Below are 17392 nucleotides of genomic sequence, written 5' to 3' on the forward strand. Positions count from 1 at the left end.
AACACTTGCGGTCAGGGCATAGATTATCAAGATATCCGCAATCTAGGAATGGAGAGTATAAATTATTAGACAGAGGAGAAAGTAGACGAACAGAGGAAAACATCTATTACTGCAGTGTATCAAACGGCGATCGAACTCATTATTTGACCTAATGTTAAATACGACGGGGAAATTAAATGATGACTCTCTTCGAAGTTTGTGAATTGAGCTCCACCTATAATACGGAGGTTCACCTGAAAATTATTTCATAAAATATGATAAAAAGGGGAAATGGGGCCACAGATGTTGTGCCATATCACCTTGTTTGTCACTGCAATTTTTTTTAACACTTAACCAATGAAAGCAATTTGCTCACGGGTTTGGTAGGCATCTCAAACGGAGGGGTGCAGTAATGTTGAGTCTACGCTGTCAAAACAAAGAAGAAGAAAAGCGGGCAGCCTCCCACTGGCCGCGAAGAAGAGACACGGAGAAAACATGGCTTCTCCTGTAGGTTGTGAGCATTATGCACGCAGCTGCTTATTGAAAGTGAGTTAACTTTTTCAAATGAAATGTGTATATTTTTATAACATGCAAGATGGAGGCATAGTGGTGTTAAATATGACTAGCTGTAACTCTGCTATAACGATTGGAGCTACTCTTTTAGCTCATAGCTAACGTTAGTTAGTTACCTAAACGCTTACTTAACGCAACAACTGTATCTTTATGACATATTAGTGTCTTCATGGTTCGTATGTGTTAGCTGCATAACAAAGTACAATGGGGTTTGAAGTTTTGTTAGTATTGGATTATCTGTTAAATTATATTATCAGTCACCATCTCAGTCATACGTGCTGGTTGTTTGTAACATATATGTAGGCCTTTTTAAAAAGTCACTGAAACTTTAATTTGGCTTTTCTATAAACTTCCAGAGTTGTAGCAGCCAGAAATATAGAATAGTTGCGGTATCAGCTTTGCATCTAATAAAAGTATGATTGACATTATGTTTCTATGCACTGCAGGCGCCTTGCTGTGGTAAACTGTACGTGTGTCGGCTGTGTCATGACGCAGAGGAAAACCACCAGATGGATCGCTTTAAAGTCAGGGAGGTGCAGTGCTCTGCGTGTCAGACAGTGCAGCAGGTAACAGAAGGGAAAAAAAACATCTGCAACCGATATGTTTCAACTCCACTCTCACCTGTAGCAGTGATCTTTAATCTCACGTTCGCTTTGATCTTTATTTTATATTGTAGTCATGCACGTGGTGGTTAGCTCACATCAAGATAAATCAATGGTACAAATGTGAGATTTCACTCTTTTAGGCACAGAAGACCTGCCAGCAGTGCCATGTGCAGTTTGGGGAGTATTACTGTGACATTTGCCACTTGTTCGACAAGGATAAGAAGCAGTACCACTGTCAACCCTGTGGAATATGCAGGTGAGAAACAGTAGAGCTTAGAGAATACTTGTTATATAGCTACATAGTTACATATCTTTGTAAAATTATAACCTCAGTAGAAGATACTTACTATAACAAGACGAAGACCCATTTAAAGAAGGATGCAGTATTTGTCTTTTTCTTTCTACACAACTAATTCAAGTTAATTCAAGGACAAAATCTCAATGTTGTGATGTTTGTTTGTAACATCCTGATGTTAGATTTCAGTGTTTCTAAATCAGCTGACTCCACAATCAGTAATTTGGTAATTCACTGAGTTTTCAAATCTGCTATACTAATGCATACACTGATGTTTCAACTTGTCAATGCAAAAAAAAAGAAAAAAAAAGTAATGTTGCAGTATCCCTGTGTGATTCTGCCAATGACTTTTTCTGTCCCACTTTGCCACTGGCGGTTTTGTTTTTGCTTCCATGCATTGAAGTAATCTACAATTCAGTGTTTGTGTGTCGTCCTCAAGCATCCATTCACATGTTATTCATGCATGAGGTGATTGAAACCTGTGTCAGTGCCACTGTGTTTTGGTCCCTACAGGATTGGGCCCAGGGAGAAGTATTTCCATTGTGAGAAGTGCAATCTGTGTTTAGCCCAGGATCTACGGGGAAACCACAAGGTGATTATTATCCTGCACCTGTTTCTGATGCACACACATCGTATTTGTCTGTAGTATCATCACTGCTTTTATTTACTATTATTTTTTATGTTTCAGTGTGTTGAAAATGTGTCAAGGCAGAACTGCCCAGTGTGTATGGAGGTAATAAAACACATAATACATTGGTTGATATACAGAGTGATGTTGGATTTATTCAGTCCTTTGCTTTCTCTACAGTTTGATATGATTTTCCTCTGTATGTACAGGATATTCACACGTCCAGAATTGGGGCTCACGTTCTTCCATGCGGCCATCTTTTACACAAGTATGACTCATTATTCCCTAAATACACGTAGCTCAGGATTGTGGGATTGAATTGTGCATAATTTGTAATTACAAGGATGGAAAAATACAAGAATCTTGGATTTAGGCCTGACAGATACAAAGCAGAGTGGTTACTCTCTATACCACAGTTAAAAAAATCTAATAGTACAATGGTATTAGCAATATAAGAGAAGAAATATAATATAATTAAATATGAAGAGAAGAGAGTTGAAAGGATATTCAAATGTTGATGATGTAGACTACTAAATCAAAATATTATATTGTCAAGCCTTACATATCCCTAAATAAGTATAGTGGTTTATTTTCATGTAGTAATAATATTTGAAGATCTGTTATGAGATAAATGTAACAGTTAACATGTTTTTCTGATTCTCTGCAGGACCTGCTTTGATGACATGGTCAGAACAGGGTATGTCTAATAAGTCCTTTTCCCTGGGAATTGTTTAGTTGAGTAAGATATGGTCTTTTTCAAAGTTAGGTATTATTAATTTGTTTGACATAAATATTTCTGAAACAATTGAGTCCTGCATCAGTCAGTGTGTTTACGTACAATCAAGTAACCAGGATACAGCTGGCTTTCTCCAGTAAGTTGATTTCTTAACCATCAAGTAAAGCAGAAAACTGGTTTCTGCGACTGGGCACTTTGCTGAATAAGTAAACCATGATTCCAAAATAAGGTCTGGGGAAGGTGATAAACCTGATTACCGACCTGCTGCACGTATAGACAGAGTAACAGTAGCCTGGTTACTAAAGGAACTGAATAACGCCTTCCACTAAATGTTATTTTTTCCTTGTTTGTTTCAGAGCGTATCGCTGCCCTCTGTGTATGCACTCTGCCTGGAACATGGAGGACCACTGGGATCAGATAGACATAGAGATCGCTCAGTCACCGATGCCCACTGAATACCAGGGTGCCACTGTCAAAGTAAGACCTTAATATATACAATAAAATGTCCAAGTAATACTTTTGTTTATGTTAAATGAAGAAGTTTTGAAGTACTGATGAATTAGCCCGGTGTTTTGCATTTCATTTCACTCCACTTTGTACAATTAAATAGAAATGGGCCTTGGTGACTGTTGTTAGTAATCATCCAACTTGGTTATATTTACATGTAATCCATCGCCTTTGTTTTTCCTCACTATAGATAATATGTAATGACTGCCAAGCCCACTGCGCGGTACCTTTCCACGTGCTGGGCATAAAGTGCAGCGGCTGTGGCTCCTACAACACAGCACAGGAGGGAGGACTCATCCAGCCGCCTCAGCAACAACAGTCAGAGCAGGACACTGAGAATGAGGCAGAGACTGACACAGAGCCCGAACAGCAAGATCAACCTGAGTCACCCACAGCACATTAGTGTTGCAGCCAATCATTCAGTGACATTGAGCTGGAGCATCTCACCAGTTGTGATTGTCTTCTGTTAAGTTCAGGAACTGTTCCAGACATCCTATTGAAATGCTCTTTGTTTGAACAAAGGTGTGTCCACTTGTCATATACACTAAACCTGCCTGCAAAGCTATATGTACCACTCCACCAGGCTTGAAAATGTGTCAGACACAACTGAAAATGAAAAACTAGCCTCAGTTATAAGTCCACATGATTAATATCGTCTGCACAATCACTTAAAAATGGACTGAGTGAAAGGGAAGGAGTCACAGGGCATATGTGCAGTAAACGAACCTCAAAAAGATGCAGATGTTTCAGTCCGCGTGTGGACCATCCTCAGTGCAGCATCTGCACCTCCTGTACTTTTCAGTTTCTGCATGTGAGTCAAAGATTAAACAGTATTTTTCTACATCTGACTTAATTCCTGAGTGTGGATCTAATTTTCCATCACCTCTTTGATCAGAAATTGATGCTAATTTCAACTGCAACACATGCAGCAATCAGATGTCTCCCTCTCATAACAGACATGTCCTACTGTAGTTTTTGGTACAGCTGCTGTGACAAATGATCCTTTGTTACTTGCAGATGTGAAGTGTGGTTATGTTTACAATGACAGTAATACAAACTCCCAATAAAAACATAACATAACTTTACTTAACAGTATTGTAGTGTGTTTTCTTCAGAACCACTCATTGAATTAGAGATAAGAGCATTTAATCACATGGTGTTGTAGCTAATAAACATCAGTACATTTCAGTTGTATTTATATAGCAGTGACTATTACAAAGTATCAAGAAAACGCTACATATATCTAGAACAAACATGGGCCAAGCCAGTAACCTGAAGTGGAACTGAAATTGAAATCGATCACAGTTTCTTAGATCAAATGCTGTCTCCTCTGGGTGGATCCGGCTCAGGGGTCCTGAACTGTAAAATGAAAGAACCAGGACTAGCAGTCAGGGAGGTGGCGATTGGGATTGGCAGGGGAGGGGTTGTGGAGAATGGTGGAAGTGTTGGTTTGATAATGTGTGGAGGAAAGGGTGGAGTGGCACCCCTTGGGAATCCTTGGTACGTAGTGGAGGTGGTGGTGATGACTTGTGGTTGAGCTGGTCCACCAACACCTATGAGTATATCAGTTTCTGTTTTCCCTGGGTGTAGTGAGACCGCTGTGTCTGGTAAAACGTGCACAGTGTCAGTGTTCATTGAGTCCTGTGCAGGATCCGTATTAGGCATATCTTGAGAAATGTCCATGCCGAGAGCAGTTTGCGAAGGATCTTCTGGCATGAGCTGTAAAGCATCAATGTCAGTGGAGGTTTGAGGGTCCTCAGGGTCTGGCAGTGCTGAAGTGTTGAGCGCGGCTGGAGAAAGCCCCGAGTCTGCAGAGGGAAGTAGGGCTGCAGTGTTCAGGGGGTCGGTCTGCTCTTTAGCATTAGGCCTGTCTGTCTCTGTAAACGCTGGCTGCAGGGGGTCTTGTGAATCCCGAATGTGAGTGTCAGTCTCTTCTGATGAACTGGAGTCTCTGGACTCTGATGACTTGGATGAATCCTCATTTTCACTTAGACAGACCTGTTTTTATAATAAGGAAGGTGACATGAAAGTCCTCTTACATTGCTTTACATTGGTATAGATGTAATAACAGAATAAAAGAGCTACTTACTGGTTTAGACATGGCTGCAGTCACCATGACGACAGCGCAAAGTGTAGTCCATAGAAATGCCATTACTGTGTTTCCTGTATTTACTGAAACAAATAAACCATAAGCACTATACTGGTTCAGTAATGTGACCAAGTACATTTACTCAGGCACTGCACTTAAGAACAGATTTGAGGTGCTTGTATGTCACTTCAGTATTTTTAATCTATACTATTATATACTTCTCCTCCACTACATTTCCTCTTTTAGATATCACACTTTTTACCCGACTGACAGTCATTTTGCTATCAGCTGCTAAAAACTTCCCTTATCAAGACATTCTAGTCAGCAACTAGTTCCTTAAACTTAAACGTGTAGCAGGGATATTTCAACCTATCTTCAATGCAAATTAACTTCTAAAATCAACTTTTTCTATTCTATTTTCTATTTCTATCACAGCCTGCTGATGTTTCACGATACAGAGACTTATTTCCACAACATTTTTGACAAGTTGATTTGCATTAAAACAGGTGAAATGTTTCTAACTATACTTGGCTATAAGTATAAAGATTTTAGGGCTCTATTATGGTTAGAAATGTCTGAGATTTTCCATATTACCTATCCAATACTTTAGTTAAATCAGTCCTCGAGATTGATCCGCTAAAATGCTGCTCACATGTTAATGCATCAGTTTTAAATATCTGCATCCATAACACTATTCTGCACAAAGAGAACATTTCAACAACTTTTTTTTCATTTAACTGTTTGAATGTGTAATGGAGATGTATTTTTAAGTAGGGATTAAAATTCCACCATTCAGAAAAACATATACTGAAACTTTGGCATAAAAATTAGCTACATAAACAATATATGAATATCAATTGTATATTAGATAGTAGAGAATGTAAACTATTATTTTTGAATAATATAGCTTTTCCGCATTCCTACCTGGATAGGTTGAGTGTCCCCTTATCCCTGCACACCATAGGGATACAGCAGACTAATGCCGATGTATGTACCAACTCTACCATGAGCTAATTTCTGCTTAGCCTTGCATTTATATGACTGTTGATGTGTGGGTACAATAAAGCAGTGATTCATCATCTGGTTTGTGTCTTTAGCATTCTTCATTCCAGTTCCGACTCATGAACAATCAAATCTAAATCACTAAATCACACCCCCAGACTGAGTGAAATTAGAGAGTGCTAAACACTGAGGATAATGAGAATGAGCAGCTGCACCAGAAGTGCCTATTCACAGGCAGAGTAAACATGTGTTTTGTGGTTTTGGAGTAAACAATGGGAAGAATCCATTTTAGACTTTAAATACATATCACAATGTCTCATCATACATACTCTCTCAGATCAAAGAAAGTTGCCATATTTGGAGAAAATTAAATTTAGTTCATATGGTTGAGGGATGAAACATTTTGGAAACTGGGACATGCACTTGACTCTTGTTTAGCATTTCATGAACCAAACGATTAAGTGATAATGAAAATTGTTAGTTGCTGCCTTCATCTTTTGTGACACATAATATGCGACTTCTTGAGGACATCTAGAGGTCGCACAAGGAAAGAGATTAGCAAGTGTGTTTTGGATCAAGAACCTCTTAGTCTCCCCAGTTACATTAGATGGCATGTGGCATTTTGTGCAGTCGTGGTCTGTCCTCCTGGATCAGAGTACATCCTGCGCCACATCTTTATTGTCCTTCGTTATACTCGGTGCTGAATCTCTTCCAAGCGGTTTACAAAAGGAGAGACCACCGACCATCGACCTCCGATGTTGTCAGTTATGTCATTGCCATAACTCAGGCAATTATCTGCTGCAGTCCATGTAAAAGAAAAAGTCTAAATTGGGTGTATAACAGACAATTAAGAAATAAACAATTCTGAAATAACTTTACAGGAAACAGAGGAAAATGCAAACTGTTTATTTAAAACATTGCTTGCCCATATATCAGCCTCAGTCCACAGACGATACCGCTTCCTGCAGAGAAAGAAGGTAAAGTCACACTCATCTCATAGGCACATTAAGACAAATGGGACCCTGATAGTTTATGGAGTTCTTGGGTGGTCCACCTCTGGCTTTTCTGTATCTACTGGGGCAGTTGTGGGTGGGGCGGTCTCAGCTTTCTTCTCCAGGTCTGTCATACTTGTATCCTTCATAGCAGCTGGGCTAGCTCTCCTACAGGAAGGAAAGACAAATTTAGTCCTGTGCTACCTCTATAGATTCAACTGTTGCTACAAGTGACAAAACATTTTTAAAAACAAACAAACAAACAAACAAACTCTCCCCATAGACATCAAATGTAGAAAATACACTGAATTGGTTGTTGGCCTCCATCTTGACATTTAATCAGCTGATGATGTTAGCATCTAGCTCAAAGTGTGGTTGTGCCTTGTAGAGCTCATAGTTAAATTTAAAAAAGTTGATGTCTTATAAAAAGGAAACTGTCCATCTTTGTGTCTGAGACACAACGGTTTCTAAATAATTAGTATAAACTGAAAAACCTCATGTTAGCATTCTTCTTCCTCTTGATCACCACTGCCAGCACAGAAATGACCAGCACTCCTGCACCGAGCACCGCGGCACCATAGACCAAGGGACGCTGCACGGTCTGCAGGAGATGGTCCGTACAGGAATCGCCGCTGTAGCCCAGTGAACACACACATACAGTGTCCCCACTGTTGTCCACACAGCGTCCATTGCCACTGCAGTGTCTCTGGCTGCACTGCTGGGCATCCAGGTTCATGAGCAGGCTGCTGACATTCAGGGTTGTGTTCAGGTCATTGGTTTCAGACAGAGGGGGGAGAGGGGGAGGAGGAGGAGATGAGCTGCGAGGCTGCGTGGGAGCAAGGACCTTGATTCCTGACCACTGCTTCAGACTGACACCTAGAAGACGACGACAACAGTAGTTTCAGCCAAAACTCCATGCCGGTTCAGTCATTGCAGTTCAAGGTGTAGCTTACTTATATCCATTTACCTATATTGTGATATCCTCTAGTTCTTATTACCCTTTAAAAAGGAGGTATAAATATATAAATACTCACAGTTCTCATCCGAGTGGTCGGAGCAGTCTACACGCCCGTTACAGAACTTCTCGACAGGCTGGCATGAGACTTGATCCAGACATGGCCTTGTGCCAGCTGGGCAGCCCTGCTCTGGGCTGCAGTGGGTGGCATTCACAAGGACGTGATCATGGCCGCACTTGCATGTCCGACCTCCTGGGGTGGCGAGGCACAAGTGCTGACAGTTGCCGTTGTTTTCTGTGCACTGGTTAGAACCTGGTGAAACAAGCAGACTGTCAATCAACTGGAGTTTGTGATTTTTGTTTTTGGCATTTAGAACCATAAAAATGGGTGACTCCCAGCTATATCAACACCAGCTTTATGACCCAGGCATCATGAGGTCTGGTTCTTTCATACCAGTCTGACTTGACTTGCTAAATGCCTTCAAGCTGACCACTTCTGTGCCAACTTCAAACCACAACTTGTTCTGCTGCTGCTCATCTCTGTACCAGAGCCTGGTTTTGTCTGAGGGAAAAGCCAACACAAAGAAATGTAGCACCATGAAAAATACAGAAAAGATCACAAGCTGTTACAGGTTCAGTAGCACTCATAGCTTGACCCTTCAATGATGTGTTGCATTTCAAACGCACATGTTATGAAACTATTTTCTTATGGAGGCAATGTCTTGAATAGCTTGTTGAACAGCACCACCTGCAAGTTGGTGCCTCTAATATGGCATTAGGTGTATTTAATTAAGCAGATGCTATGAGACATTACCATTAACAGTCATCCAAAGCAGCGTATCATCACTCAGAGCCACAGCAGCCAGGCCATCACCGGCCTTCAACTCTCTGTATCCAGATCCATCAAGCTGAACATAGCCAATGGTCCCTAAACCTGAGACAGAAACCATGATGTTACTGCTTTTCTAAACAAATTACAGCTTTGTTCCAAAGAACTTTCAGTCCATGAAAACACTTAAATCTTTCCACAACTATACCCAAAATCATTCTTACCAGAGTCAGCCCAGTAGATCGTGTCCCCGTTACTGGAGAAAACCAGAGATGTGGGCTGGACAGCATCCTTCCACATCACCCTCCGCTCAGCACCGTCCATGTTAGCACACTCTACAGTAGCCACAGTGCCTATATCCTGCCGAGCCAAGTTGGTGAAACAAACTCTCCCACTGGGAGGGTGGAGGGCGATGGACTCCACTCTACCAATCCCTTCCTTTATGAGAACGGCAGTGTAGGCACCCGTGATGGAGGTCACCTGCAGGCGGCGCTGTTTGTTGCTGCTCCAGTAGACGCTAAGTGTCACCCAGTCCAGGGCCATGGCACTGATGGCGTCACCCAGGAGTTTGAGAAGCTGACCTTGGGAGGTCAAGTCTGAGTCCTTCAGCTTGAAGGAGCTGAGTGAAGTTGTGCCATCATCCGTCAAGAATAAGGTGTGGTAACGTAGGTTGTAGTCCATGATGGCAGCTTCATTGACGCTGGGCACCTGCAGGGCCAGGTGTTCAGGCCAGCCCTTCAGCTCTGCTGCTGTGTGTCGAGACTGCAGGTAGATCTACAGACATCACTGGGATTAAATATACATTTCGCACACAGATGTCTAATTGTAAGTTATGCAGAGGCACAGGAGAGGGAGAGGCAAAGGCCCCGATGGCCCCCTATAAACCTCACAAGGACACTGTACAGCGCACTGCTGTTGCCTCAAACTCCATCTTCATGGGAAACCTAGTGATGTATGCTGTAGCCAGCATCTACCCATTGCCTGCATGTGAGGCATTCAGGGAACATCTGTAAATTGTAGCATCTGCCAATAGTCTGCAGGCACATAACCCTCCTTTAAACCAGGGATCTGTTCATAATTTGTTTTTGAACAGATTATAAAAATGACGTTACTTTTAAATAGTGAGTTTTAGATTGTTGGACACACACACACCACATTTCCTATGATGCCCAATGATTCCTTTAAAATATATCCTGCCAAACAGATTAGACCTGGTGTAAATTTGCACAACCTGTGTGACAGTGGAAGGAGACAGTATCAGCAGGAATGCTGAGTTGACCAGGCTGGAGCAGGTCAGACCGTCCTCAGCCAGTGAGAGACCAGAGGGACACTTGCACACAGCTTTGGGTCCCGGCGCCAACACACACATGTGGGAACAGTCCATCTTCTCACAGGGGCTCTGGTTGCCCATCTGGAGCAATGAGTGGATAATCTACAAAACAACAGGGAACACAGAAGTCTTAATTCTGCTTTTTTGTACTTTGTACTTTACAATTCATGCTGAAACATTACATCTAGTACTTAGTACACTAAAATTCCACAGCTGCAATTTTTGCACAAGCAATCCCAGGATTTTTCCTCAATTTCCCAAAACCGTGCCAAGATCTTGTTGAAGTAGAAGGCTTCAAACACACAGTACAACGTCATACTGTGCATGCACAATTTAGCGAGCTGCTGCGAGCACTTCACACATGAAGGTGATCCAAATTTAGTTACAGTGTCCATTATACATTTGCACCCAATTCTAAATTCCAAACCGTTTACTCACCTTCACAGCAAAAGGTTGTCTGGGTCTTTTCAGGAGAACTTGACGGTTTTTGCCAGAGATTTTATGAGCAGCCTGCACCACTCGCTTCTTGGCATCAGTCCAGTAGAGCATGTTATTGAACACTGCCAGCGAGAACGGGTTGGTGGTCTCTTTCATCTGGAGGATCTGAGAGGGAGATTTGTGCAGCGTGCATTTTTATTTAGGCATCTGACTTGCTGTTACTTTGGAAAGGGTTGTACAGCAAAATTTGGGACAGATGCATCTAAAAATTGCATAGGGAAAAAAAAAATATATCTTTCAAAGCTTAAAAACAAAGGCAACATGGCAACACCCCCCTCTCAAAAAGGATTTACCTGAATATCATCTCCATCCAGTGTCGCAGATCCAATTGCGCCGAGTCTTTCATCTGTCCAGTAGACTCTGTCAGAGATCGTGTCCACAGCCACACCACCAGGCCAGCCCAGACTGGAGTTCACCACCGCCCTCCTCTCTGACCCATCCATCCCAGCCCGCTCAATCTTCACTACATTACCAATCTCTGTCCAGAACATCAGCCTGGTAGAAAAAAAAAAACAAAGAGACTTAATCCTGGTCTTAAAAAGGTTCTTACAAATAAAATAAATTCATACCAACCCCTTTTGCGGAAGCAGGGCCAGAGAGCGGGGCTGATCCAGGTCCTCGTCCAGGATGACGCTGTGGTCCAGTGACTCCAGAGTGCCTGTGGCCAGCCTGATGGCAACAATCTGACTGTTCACCCCATCAATCCAGTACAGGTTCCTGCCGAGCCAGTCCACAGCTACAGAATCAGCCCGGATTCCTGTGGCAACAAACGGTGTCTTGAGGAGGTGTTTTCGTGTATAACACTGAATATTTATTCCTCTGACTTCCTCCGACAATACTCCAACCACATTCGTGTTGCACCAACCTTTAATCAGAGTTCCCGTGGTCTTCTGGTCCAGCGAGGACCACCTGATGTTCTCACTGTCCAGACTGACCCAGTAGACTCTCTGCTCCCTCCAGTCGTAGTCCACAGACAGGATGGCCTTCTTGGCAGAGGAGGACAGCACATCCACACTGCCACTGCGCAGTCCAACCAAGAAGAGGTCTGTCTGTACTGACGACAACAGGAGGGGTTCACCTGAGGGATGAAACAAGATTATGTAATTGGTTCCAGTCGGTGTGACCTCTTAGTTATGACAGTTTGTTAAAATTAATGAAATAAGGATCATCTGAGTAGATGCATTTGCTGATGAGGACAAAAGCTTTTTACAAACTTGAAAACATTAAAATGGAATGTTTGATATTTTTGGAAATGTACTCGTTTGCTTTCTTGTCAAAAGAGAAGATCAATACCACTCATGTCTGTCTGCTAAATATAAAGCTACAGTCAGAAGCTTGTTGGCTTAACTTAAAGACTGGAAAAAGGTGGAAACAGCTAACCTGGCTCAGTCAAAGAGGTACACAGGTCTCAAGTCACTGCACCTAGCCAAAGAAATAGTCTGGCATATAAATTGCTACTTGACAATTTCACCTTTTTTACTTTCTGTGGAACAAACAAGATATAACTCGTGAGTTTTAGAGGTGCTGGTAAGTGAAGTCTCACCTTCAGACTGAGCCAAGCTAGCCGTTTCCCTCTGCTTCCAGTCTTTATGCTAAGCTAAGCTAACTGTCTCAGGCTTCATATTTAACAGATGAACGTGAGTGGTATCAATCTTCACATCCAACTCGCAGCAAGAAAGTGAGCTGTGTCAAACTATTACTTTGCCTCTATGCCGCTTCCCCTCCAGTCACTGCTCTGTACCTCACCGACAGGACTTTACCTGTGATCTTACAGTTGTGGCCACCTGCCTCCATGATGTAGCCTGGGTGACAGTCACATCGATAGGAGCCAGGGGTGTTGATGCACAGCTGACTGCACACAGCTGGGCTCTGACCGTCACACTCATCAATATCAGCACAGGTCAGGCCGTCCTCCATGAGGCTGAACCCTGCTGTACAGTGACAACGCTACACAGCAAGAACCCAGTATTAGAGGAGCTACAGCACACTCGTCTTTTTTACAACAAGGCTTGTTTATCCAGAGTCTTCATTTCATTGCTACATTCACAGTTCAGTTTCTGCTGCATTTATCTGTCTTTACTTTCCCATTTTAAGCCACTGAGTTGCAGGACAGACAGTGTGTGTGTGTGTGTGTGTGTGTGTGTGTGTGAGAGAGTGAGAGAGTGAGAGAGAGAGAGAGAGAGAGAGAGAGAGAGAGAGAGGTTAATTAGTGAAGTCAAAGTTGGAGATACAGAGTCCTCACCGTTCCCTGTGGCGTGCTGTAGCAGCTCTGGGAGCAGCGGCTGTTATCTGCCTCTGCACAGTTTATCTGGCAGCTGCCTCCCTCGTCTGAGCCGTCTGCACAGTTGGTGATGTTGTTACACACCAGGACTGGATCCAGACACTCCTGACTGCCACACTGGAACTGGTGGGGGAGGCATGCCACCACCCCACCTGGAACACACACACGTTACAGGTTTTCAGCCAAAATTGATGATGAATGATAAAGGAAATCCATTATTGAAAGTTAACATTTTATCAGCTCTCACACCCTTAAACTGTCTTTCTCCAGTAAATCCCCCCCCCCCCCACCCCTCATTTTCACAACTAGCTGAGTACATTATTTTGCTGAAAGCTCAGACATCCTGATGAACTTCAACAAGTAATGTTTAATTTATTTTGAAATTAAAATGAATCCTTTTTACTTCAATCAATAGTTAAGAGACTCAGGCAGGAACATGGGTATAAAGGGTGGGTGAGATTACATTATTCCAACCGTAGTTGTTGCAGTTACTAGGCTAAGATAATGTCCTGATCTCACTTAAAAATCAAGTTTCTAGTCGGTAAAACAACTCCACCTCTTTCTGTGTTTTACATCGTATACCTACTCACATTCAGTCTCATCACTGCCATCGTTACAGTCCTTCACACCGTCACACCTCCAGGCTGAAGGGATACACTTGGTCTTGGATTTACACGACCACTGGAACTCGCCACAGGTCAGTGGAGCCACAGGACAATCCTACAGAGGAACCCGTGGATTGTTTTACAGTCATCTCTAATGTTATTTCACTGTTTGATTTGAAAACTGACACAACAGGGTCTCCTGGTGAATGTTTAGGCCACTGGGAGTACCTGGCTTCAAAGCCCTACATCAAGCACCTGCCTCACGATAGCCATACAGCTGTGTCCCAAATCTGCACTACTAATGAATTCTGAGCAGGTTTTCACAGTGATTACACATGGGGAAATGGAGGAGCTGCTCCAAGCTGTAAAAATAATAATAAAATTGTGAATGGAAGTGAAACAGTCTCAGGAAGACCTCAGAAAACATGCATATGAAATGTATAAAAGCATGATGATTTCTGGCATACTAAGGAAAAACAATATAGTATAAAAATAAGCATATATTGTATACAGTTAGGTACTGCAGCATGGGACACATTGGCAGAAGGGGTATGAGAAAAAGTCTTCAAAGAACATAACATACAGTATACTATTGTCATTATGTTTGCTCAAAAATCCGTTTAGATTTGTTAAATTTTCTCCAAGATACTTTAGGTACTCCACCGTTTCACTTACACTTCACTTCACTTACTTACAACTTGTGATGTTGCCTTGAACACGCACCTTCTCATCAGTGCCATCTTTGCAGTCCTGATCTCCGTCACAGATCCACTCCTGCACCAGACACTCCTTGCTCTGGAGGCAGCGGTGCTTGGTGGTGCAGACTGGTGGTTTGGTGCAGCTCTCCTCATCCGAATGGTCCCAACAGTCTGGGTGACCATCACAACGCATTGTGGCTGACACACACTGGCCACTGGTGCATTTAAACTCAGTGGCACTGCAGTCCTCATCAGCTGCAAGGTGGAGGAGACAAAGATACCCAGACACAGATGTTCTGTAAAACTAAAGCCGATTAATCCAGTTAGTTAATATTAATTTTACTAGTTCACCAACATCCTACCACAGTTGGCCTCATCACTGCCGTCCCAACAGTCCATCTCTCCGTCACAGAGGAAGCTGTTAGGAATGCAGCGGCTCTTGTCATCACATTGGTGAGCACAGTCCTCCATGTGCTTGGCACATCCCAGTTCATCTGAGCGGTCCTGACACTGAGCGACACCATCGCACACCTGGCCCTGCTCAATGCACTTTTTTCCATGAGCACACTGGAACTGGTCTGTAAAGCACACATGGACTAATCAGGGAGCTGGCAGGTTGTAGTCGAGCTTCAAATTGTGTGGCGTGTTCCCAGCTTCAGTGGATTTAACCTGTGAACATACCTGACATCTCCCAGCTCTTCCTGTTGACACTATATTGATCCTATTGTTAAACATGATTCTAATTATGCATGATTTGTGCAATATTTTTTTGTAGTGACAATACAATCCAACATCACTTCAGATCCATATGATTTGACTAAATTCAGCTCAACAGTTACATCTACTAATGGTCCTCATGTAATGTCAGTACATAATGTGAAGCCAAATAGCTGGGTGTCTCTGTACCAACTTCACTGAAGCATTATCCTGTATATTTTATGTACTTGGAAGAAAGGTCTTTGATTCTGACGTACTAAAATGTAATATGATAATGCTACTCACTAGGGGGCAGTAAAGTCATTCTTAACCCACATACAGGGGATCAAACCTACACAGACCAACCACCAGATTACCTGCTTCACACGCTGATGAGCATTCTTCCTCATCTGAGCCATCTCTGCAGTCTGCTTCCCCATCACAGACATGGTTGTAGAGGATACACTCTACCTTGTTCATGCAGGGTATGGCACCCAAAGGACACTTGATGATGGTGGATGGGCCATCAGATACAGCAGGCTCAGGGGTTGTGCTGGTCTTTTCTTCCTTTTCATACCCACTGTCCTCTTGGTCTTCTGATTTAGAGGAACAAAGATTGTGGCTCAAGGTTGTATCCTGTGCAAGTCCTAAATATAGATGTGATCATCTCCAGAAAGAGATCTGTATTCTCAAATGATTTCAACCTACCACAGTTTGCCTCGTCGGTGCCATCTAGACAGTCCCTCTCTCCGTCACAGAGGAAGCTTGCAGGCAAGCAGCGACTCTTGCTGTCACAGTGGTGAACACAGCCCTCTGTTTGCTTCATACAGTGCAGTTCATCAGAACGGTCCTGACACTGAGGGACACCATCGCAAACCTGGTCCTTGTCTATACACTTCTTCCCATGGGCACACTGGAATTGATCTGTTTAGATTCAAGCATTTGCCATTTTAAGACAAGTAATGGCTTTGGCCTGAAAAAAATGTTTATTATAGGCCCTTTGTGGCTGCATTTAAATCACTGGTATGTCTGATTGGATGCTTAATAAAATACTTACAGTAACTTAACGACACAATATGATGATGCACTTTGTTGCCAGTTTATTAGGTACGCCTATCTTAAAGTAATGCAGTCTTATACAACAGTTCCACATTAAATCCTCTGTGAGGAGTGGATGTCTAATCTGACGTCTAAACTCTTATGTTGAAAACACTGTCCATCTGGATAGATCAAAACAAACCTCAAAGTATTGGCAAGTAGTACTTGACTTCATCATGCATTTTCTGTGGATTCAGTCTTGTACCTCCATTGCATCCAGACGCACAGTCCTCTTCATCTGAACCATCCCTGCAGTCAGGCTCTCCATCACATACATGGCTGTAGAGGACACACTCAGAGCCATCTTTGCACCGTTTAGAGCCAAGGCCACAATTCAAAGGACTGCTTCCAGCTGAAACAACTATTTAAATCAAGTGAAAAGAAAAAAAAAAGGACAAAATGTATTAGTAAAAAATACAATTAAAGAAAACAAACAAAATAGTAAAGACAACAGGTGATAATACATTCTTCATTGTTTTTCTGAACTGACAAACAACATTTTGAATAAGTTATGATGTATCTATAATCAGGTTTTTTTTGTAGAGGGTGTAAAAACTATTTTGGTTCACCTGGCTCAGCTTGCAAGAACTCTGACAACTGCAATAAGACAAAAAGAAACAACCATCCACCCATCGCCACAGACTAAATAAAACGGAACAAATGCTGCCAAGGGCGACAGTGTTGCATTTTATAATGGTACCAGGTGAGGCCAATACAACCTGATTGAACACCTGAGTGAGGGGAGGAGCCATTGCTTCTTTCCATATATATATTAACCTGAGCAGCTGTAGGCCTAGTTGTTTTTATGTCATACATAAATGCAGGTAAATTTATGAAAACTCCTACTGGATTTCCTGAAATATGAATAAAATGATATAGTTAATTGATTGACTGTTTGTTTTTTGTTTTGTTATTGTTTGTTTTGTTTTTTTCTGCTAATCTACTATGCAAAAAATCCAAATAGTGAGTTAATGTCCTGTAAAAATGCAGAACAAA

General features: G+C 42.3%; 2 protein-coding genes across 2 annotated transcripts; one reads left to right on the forward strand and one right to left on the reverse strand.

The window, feature by feature from the left end:
* Positions 1-360: 360 nt before the first annotated feature.
* rchy1 (ring finger and CHY zinc finger domain containing 1) lies at positions 361-4388 on the forward strand. Its single transcript, XM_022755854.1, has 9 exons — positions 361-525; positions 999-1118; positions 1298-1413; positions 1966-2044; positions 2141-2185; positions 2290-2348; positions 2748-2777; positions 3173-3293; positions 3514-4388. The coding sequence occupies exons 1-9, from the start codon at positions 475-477 to the stop codon at positions 3724-3726; spliced, it is 834 nt and encodes a 277-aa protein (XP_022611575.1). The 5' UTR covers positions 361-474; the 3' UTR covers positions 3727-4388.
* Positions 4389-7352: 2964 nt separating this feature from the next.
* On the reverse strand, positions 7353-17049 carry LOC111227422 (very low-density lipoprotein receptor-like). The gene is made up of 21 exons (XM_022752886.1): positions 16966-17049; positions 16602-16757; positions 16007-16222; positions 15676-15894; positions 14965-15180; positions 14628-14857; positions 13890-14019; positions 13261-13451; positions 12779-12965; positions 11884-12096; positions 11592-11775; positions 11312-11513; positions 10959-11123; positions 10422-10622; positions 9415-9964; positions 9176-9295; positions 8816-8923; positions 8441-8674; positions 7901-8282; positions 7469-7574; positions 7353-7376 (listed from the first exon to the last, which is right to left on the reverse strand). The coding sequence occupies exons 1-21, from the start codon at positions 17027-17029 to the stop codon at positions 7353-7355; spliced, it is 4098 nt and encodes a 1365-aa protein (XP_022608607.1). The 5' UTR covers positions 17030-17049.
* Positions 17050-17392: the final 343 nt, after the last annotated feature.

The sequence above is a fragment of the Seriola dumerili genome, unplaced genomic scaffold (assembly GCF_002260705.1).
Source record: "Seriola dumerili isolate Sdu_G_001 unplaced genomic scaffold, Sdu_1.0 BDQW01000017.1, whole genome shotgun sequence".
Taxonomy (NCBI): Eukaryota; Metazoa; Chordata; class Actinopteri; order Carangiformes; family Carangidae; genus Seriola; species Seriola dumerili.